At 41.7% G+C, this 7,389-nt stretch overlaps 1 protein-coding gene across 1 annotated transcript; it reads right to left on the bottom strand.

The window, feature by feature from the left end:
• Window positions 1-4,590: 4,590 nt before the first annotated feature.
• On the bottom strand, window positions 4,591-6,444 carry LOC122669069 (xyloglucan 6-xylosyltransferase 2-like). The gene has a single exon (XM_043865705.1). The coding sequence runs from the start codon at window positions 6,179-6,181 to the stop codon at window positions 4,820-4,822; it is 1,362 nt and encodes a 453-aa protein (XP_043721640.1). The 5' UTR covers window positions 6,182-6,444; the 3' UTR covers window positions 4,591-4,819.
• Window positions 6,445-7,389: the final 945 nt, after the last annotated feature.

Raw genomic sequence — 7,389 nt, forward strand, 5'->3', positions numbered from 1 at the left:
TGCTTTTTGTTAGATGAACGTGTTTCGCAGTAATAGCAATGAATAGTTATTTACTCGGAAAAGGGCAGAATAGAAGCTGATCAAGAAAAAAAATATGGTTATATTTTTTGTTGCAAATTGCTTTACTGAATCTATTTTTCAGAACTGGGCAGTACATCAGATAATATTGGTTAATCAAACAGTTTTTTTAAGTTTGTTACTACAGCTGGGAATCCGAGCCATTTTGCTCTTCGATGCATCTTTTTGTGTTGGTGAACCCTGTTTATGCTATGATGACAGTTGAATTTGGATGCCACTCCAAACATATTGAATCTGTAATAGAATCCTCATTTAGGAGTTTGTTGTGTTGCATCATTACAAGGCATTTTCCTATTCTTGGCTTTTGATGATCTGAAACTTGTGCCAAAAACCCTCGATCGGGATATTCATAACAAAAAGGCACAAACCTATCTGATTAGTTTAGGGAAAATTTTGTACAAAATAATAATTAGGGAAAGTATCATAAATATTCATTTTATAATTATAATGTAGAACTGCTGTCAAGCTTTTTGTAAGTTCTATATTTCTTTTGAAACCTAGTGCACTTACTTTTTTGGATGAATGAAAATTTAATTACGAAGAAAGGAGGGGGAATATACAAGCCCAAGGGCCAACAAAACTGAAGCTAGAGACTAGCTAGGGCGCAAAATGGATAGAGGAAGACCCCAGGAGACAACAATGAGCTTGTTCCTCGAGGTATCCTTTACATCAACAAGAGGGAGGGAACTAATTTTAGATGAAACATAAAAAAAGATGGTCTTCCAAATCTTGTCGAAAGAGCGGGAGTTGGACGTCCATCTTCTAAAGTTACTTTCCATCCAAATGTGGGAGATACTGGCACAAAAGGCAATCTTGCCAACCGAATCACAAATCAAGTTGCCTTCGAACGTCATATCAATCCAAACCCATTCCCTGGAAAGGGAAAGAGGCCTTCGGTGAGCAGGTCAACAGTGGCGAAGAACGTGGTTCTAGATGGAGGAAGCAAAGGGGCAAGTGAAGAACAGGTGATCTGCATCTTCATGCCCATTCCAACAAAGGCAGCAGTTGGGAGAGACTTGCATGTGGCGATGAAAGAGGAATGCTTCGGTGGGGAGGCAGTTTGCTAGGGTATGCCAAGCGGTAAGGCTATGGTGAGGAATATGCCCTTTAAACCAGACTACTTTATGCCAAGGACAGGGGGTCCCTCTATGTCTAACCATGTCCCAAGCGGAGTGGGAACTGAATCTGCCGGAAGGGGAGGGGAGCCACAAGATGGTGTCACCCCTACCTCGGTGACCAGGGGGAGATAGGGGGGAGGGAGCTCCAAAGATTTGCGAGGGGAGGGGGGACCAAGAGCCTCTGCTTATGATGGAAGACACAAGGGTTGATCTGTCCATTCCAGAAGCATAGATGTCACGGGGGCTCACAAGGGAAGATAGGACACCGGAAGGGTGCCACTCTATGTCTAACCATGTCCCAAGCAGAGTGGGAACTGAATCTGCCGGAGGGGGAGGGGAGCCACAAGATGGTGTCACCCCTACCTTGGTGACCAGGGGGGATAGTGGGGAGGGAGCTCCAAAGATCTGCGAGGGGAGGGGGGGGAGAGGGGGGGACCAAGAGCATCTGCTTATGATGGAAGCCACAAGGGTTGATCTGTCCATTCCAGAAGCATAGATGTCACGGGGGCTCACAAGGGAAGATAGGACATTGGAAGGGTGCCATTTGTCAAGCCAGAGGTAAGTCTGCAAACCATCATCAATCTTGCAAGATATAGCATCTCTGGCTATATGCCTCACTTGGAGGATTCTACGCCAAACCCAGGAAGAGTCCGTCACTGAGCTAACAGTCCAAATAGAGTCTCTATGGAGAGGCCTAGCGTACACCCAAGAAGTCCAGATGCTGGATCATCTGGACTTCTTGGTGAGGAGCTTCCATAACCTAGTGCATTTTAGTCTATTAGTTTAGGGAAAATTTTGTAGAGAGTATCTCCCAGAATAATAATTAGGGAAAGTATCATAAATATTCATTTTATAATTGGGGCTGGCATCAGGCTGTGTGATTTTTCTTTTGAAACCTATTGCACTTTAGTCTATTAGTTTAGGATGGTGTGCAATTTGGCTATTTTCTTAGGCAATAAAGTTTAGGATGGTAAGCAGCTTGGCTATTTTTGTTCCTTTCTCACTTGAATATTCATTCAGGATACTTTCCCTAATTACATTATGAGGCTTTCAGAAAAATATGTCAGATGCCCATCCATTAAATGGTGGGGCTGGCCATGTCTTGAGCGCAAGTTTTAAGTTTACATGGGAGGAGTTAAGTTCCAACATCTTTCATCCCCAAGGATTTTAATTGGGGGGGGGGGGGGGTGTCCAAGATTCCAATCACATGGTTACATCACCAATGAGGAGATTTCTTGGTTAAGGGGTGAAATGAAAACTTGTCTTTTTTTTTTGGTGTTGGGGGTTGAAATTTATAGCTAGCACGATGGCAGGCGTAAAAGGTTGCTCCATTGCGACCTAGTGATCGTGGGTTCAAGTCGAGAAACAGCCTCTCCAAGAAGCAGGGGTAAAGATGGATACATATTATCTCCACCAGACCCTGTAGTGGCAGGACTCTTGCATTGGGTACACCTTTTTTTTTTGTATTACAATCTTACTAGTTGTAGTCTTACTTTATTTGCCTTTAGTACAAAACTTAATTTTTTTCCATGTGGATTTTTTTGCATTTCACGTAAAAATTGTATTAAATGCTAAAAGAGCATCTCATTGCATGAAAAGTTTGTAGGGATTGGGAGGGGCAAATGTATACTGCCTTACTCCACTTCGTAGAAGTTTGTAGAAAAGGATGTCGAAGTTTTGAACCTACAACAAACAGGTTGCAATGGTGCAACTTATCCATTGCACAAGGCTTGCCCATTTAATATATTAATTTTGTTAAAAATCTTTTTATAGTTTGCATTAAGTAACTTTTGAGAATAAGACAGGAATAAGACACGGAACAATTAAAAGAAGGTTATAACTTGTTACTTCACAACTTTGATGACAATAAATAGTTTCTTTGTTTTTTTCTTTCTCGTAAAGTAAAAGATGCTAATTTGCATCTACAGTCCAGGACTTTAAACAAAATCATAGTATTTAGTTAGAGACTACTAAATTTAGTACGTGTGAGTGTGTGACTAGACTTTTTAATAAAATGAGATAAACAAATTTTGCAATGAACGAAGGACAAGACCATGTGTGAGTTGCAAATTATACGTGCAGATCAAGAAACGAAGACAAGGTCAACATTTGGGGAGAGGCTTGATTTGAGAAGATCCAGAATTGGTGGGTATACAAGAGGAGAAAGCATGTGCAGCCATGCATTTAGGAATCGTTATCAGCTGTCGCCAATATCAATACCTAGCAGCCAATCGGATTACCAAAAAAAAAAAAAAAATAGCCTACATAGTAGAAAATTTTGTATCAGAATCTTTTCTTCTTTTTTTTTTGGGTGGGGGGGGGGGGGTTGGTGATCATCCGATTCGCCCCGATACCAATATTGTGAAGTAAAACTCGGCGTACAACACAAATGTGTTCAATTCTCAATCAGGGATCTGGGAGACAAGCAGCCATAGACTTATCACACTTTTTTATAACGGAATTTTCTTATTGACACATCTCAAGGTCTTATGTTTTTTTTCCCCTTCTAATATCACACAACCATTCCTAATAATTTACATGTGCATGATAATAATTAACATTTAACTTATTTTTGAATGGTTGATCTTTTCTATGTCACAGTACAGGTTACGCCCACACACATAGAGGCGGTGTTTCTGCCCTCATGTGTCCAGGCACAGCCTACGACCACAACACAAAGAACGTTTGGCCATTTTTTGAATATACCCCAATCTTAAAGAACTTTTGAGAATAAAACAAAGGACAATTAAAAGAAACACACACACAAGCATCGCCTTGGGTGGGATTTCCGCCTTTCCATGAGGGCAGCACAGAACTTTAACGTGTTTCTGTGACTAGGCGCAGGAGCCACGCAGCCCACGCAACCAGGTAACATTCTTTTCCCCTAAAATAAATACTTGATGATTCGGGAGACTTAAACAACCATGCCAAAACACATCTGTATTACCCTAACCTTGAATTTTCTTAATGGAACAATCTACTATGTGCTCTTAGAATCCCTCCTGTTGAATTACTTTAATACAGATCTCGCCAAATTAATGATTCCGGAATTTCTTCACATTGCTTCCAGATTGTGTGGGATATTGTTTCTGCTGTCTAGCTTTCAGTACTCTGTCCAAAGTCATCATTGGAAAGGCGGACGCTCATGAATATGACCCAGCCAAACCAAAAAAAAAACAGAAACAAACAAATGCCAAAAGACCCAAAACCCCAACTCTATGCTTTCAAGTTTCAATACATCTTCGGATATTATTTCGGTTGCATCAAACCAATGACATTGAATACATCAAAGAAAGCTTCAATTGAGAATTGAGGTGCTAAAAAAAATGGAAATTGCAGGATTGCTAACACAGAATGGACTCTGTTTCTATATCATTATAGTTTTAGACACTCGTTAAAAGAAAGAAAAATTGTTAAAAATAAAATTAATCTCCAGACCTAGCTACCAGCAAATAAAATAGCAACAACATACAAGATATGAACGTATAACATAATGGGCTTGAAAGAAAATGATCTTCCGTCTTTAATCTTTCCTTCAACAGCAGAAGAACGCCTTCGCATTCCTAATTTAGAGATGGAGATAGAGCTCTTCGTGGATGGTCACCGGTAGGAACCTAAAAGACTCAGGAAGAGGAAGATACCTTGACAGCTTTGAACGAGGGATGAAGCAAACCCAGTTCATCTTTGACTTCGAGAGGATTGTTCGTGTCGTTCCGAGTCCTCTTCACTCTCCTGCTAGCCAACGATTTGTGGGTGAACCCATAAATTTGAAGAATCTGATTGTCCCCAAAATTAAACGCTCGATCCATCTGCTTCAAGCACCTCTCGACAGAGTAATCCCCAAATTTCCCACATGGCTTGCAACCCACAAAGTGAGTGACCAAAGGCCATCGGTGGTCGCCCAAGCCTGGGTGGTGCTTCTCTATCATCTCCTCGTATTTATCGACCAGAATTCCCCAGTACCCATGTAAGTAATAAGCATTCTCGAGATATACCTTGTCGCCCCACTTATCCCTCTGCGTCATGAGGAGGTAAACCATGGCGGACTGATCGTCAGCTTCGAAAACAGGCCGGCCCTTGAGTTCCCTCGTGAGGATCTTTCCAGCATCGTCTCTGATCTTCCCTTTCGGCCCCATAGGAGACCACGCGTCAAGCATGTCCAGCGACCACTGACAGTTCCTCAGAAGGAAACTTCCCGTGTTCAGCCCAATCCAATTCTTTTCATCGTACACCATCTCATTCCAGCCGTGCATCACAAAATTGTGATCTTTGTATCGTTCCCAAGGAACTTCAAAAGCCATATCGGTGAACATGGCATCACTATCCATCCACCATAGGAATTCTATCTCCGGATGAGACAACAAGAGTTTACGAATCAAGGGAAGCTTCGCCCAAAAACCTGCCATCTCGGCATCAAGAAGAGCCATATTGTAAAAGATCTCGATTCCATGGAGACGGCAGTAATCAATCTTGTTCTTGATCGACTTCAAGAGATAATGATCACCGACCGGATTCTCACATGGTTTCGGCGAGGATCCAGTAACGAGCAAAACCCTAGGCTTATTGGGAGCAATGAAATTGGGGAAACCAGGGTTATCTGCAAGCCATTTCTCTCGCTGTTCGTTCCAATCAGAGATCTTGGGGCCAAGACTATAGGGTTTGTTAGGATCAGGCTTCTCGTCATCTCCTTCTTCATCTACCGCTATCTTTGTCGGATCAAAGGTGGCGTAATTGTTATTTTCCGTCGTATCTGCGGTCGTAGTCTGGGCTTCTACAAGAACACGGTGAGGCTCAGCCCTCTTACGGAAGTAAAGATGGTCCCTTATCTCCTCAAAATCCTGCTCAGGAGTGCCGAATTTGCCAGCGCCTATGTAGCTGCGAAGCACAATGACGGTCATGAAGAGGCAGAGAATCGTAACCTTACCATGCCTAAGAGCTCTCTGGATTTGTCGAACACGACGAGCTCCAAGGCAGCGCTCCAGCATTTTGTTTCTCTTTTCCCGGTCTTCTTCTTCCGATTTCCGCCTTTCTCGATCAGATCGTAAAACCCAAACTCAAGCAGGACTCGTTTGCGAAAGTGACCTCAGGATCTGAACAAGATGTGTGGTAGGGTTTGCCCCATCGGAAATGGAGACTCAAACCAAACTTTTCCCTCGGCAGATTAGAATCTCTAAATACAAACTCCGACTTAACCAAGAACTGCAGCTCTGCAATGCTTAGGGCAGCTCAAGATCTCCAATCCTCAGCTCTGTGCAGATTGCAGAAAGGTCGGTGGAGAAGAGAAATTTAATTTTTGGGAAAATAAAGAAAGATAGAGGGAGAGAGAGGGTGTTCGGACACTTTTTGTGTTTTCGTATCTTTTTCTACTTTAGCTTGTCAATGCGCGAGCTTTTATTGACGATAGAGATGGATTTGGTTATTTCTTTGGGATTCACAACGCGGCACTTAAAGTGTTGTAGTCTACTTGCCTAAATACTTAAATCGAGTTGGGGCCTTTGGGCCGGAATGGTAATATGAATATGTTAAGGGGAGGAGATGGTGATTTCAGTTAAAATTGGGTGGCTTGAGTCAGGCCAGGGTTTCATGAATCGGGATCAGATCGGTATACCTTCATTCTGGTTGAATCGGATCGTTTGATTTTTGTACGAAACTTAGATTAGGGTATTAAAAATACTAATTCTGGAGTGATCCAAGCTTATGACCATTCTGATTTTGTGTTTTTAAACCCTGGATTAGGGAGATTGCTACCCCTAACGCTGAGATCTTGTCGAAAATGATGAGATCATTGGAATTTTTAACGGAATTTTTTATTTTTTATTTTTTTTGAAAAATTACTTAGACACCCCCTGTACTTTGGCCATTTTACTTATTCATCTTTATTTTTCAAATAATTATTTAAATATTCTCTACAATTTACCATTTCTTTCAAATAGCCATGTCCGTTAGTCAGTCACCGTTCCAATGAGTTAAATATTTTTTAAATGCCTAAACTACCTTAAATGCCTAAACCATCGTCCCTCAACCCCATTACACTCTTTTTTCTTCTTGAAATCCATAACCCACCTTTCGTTTCTGAAACCACAAAAGAAATCCCACTTCTCTGGATTCTACTCACCCAAAACCCATTCTATTCCTCACTCCCAAAAGTCCATTTCCCTCTGATTTCCTAAAATCGACACCCAGATAGCCCATT

Source organism: Telopea speciosissima, chromosome 7, assembly GCF_018873765.1.
Source record: "Telopea speciosissima isolate NSW1024214 ecotype Mountain lineage chromosome 7, Tspe_v1, whole genome shotgun sequence".
NCBI classification, from domain to species: Eukaryota; Viridiplantae; Streptophyta; class Magnoliopsida; order Proteales; family Proteaceae; genus Telopea; species Telopea speciosissima.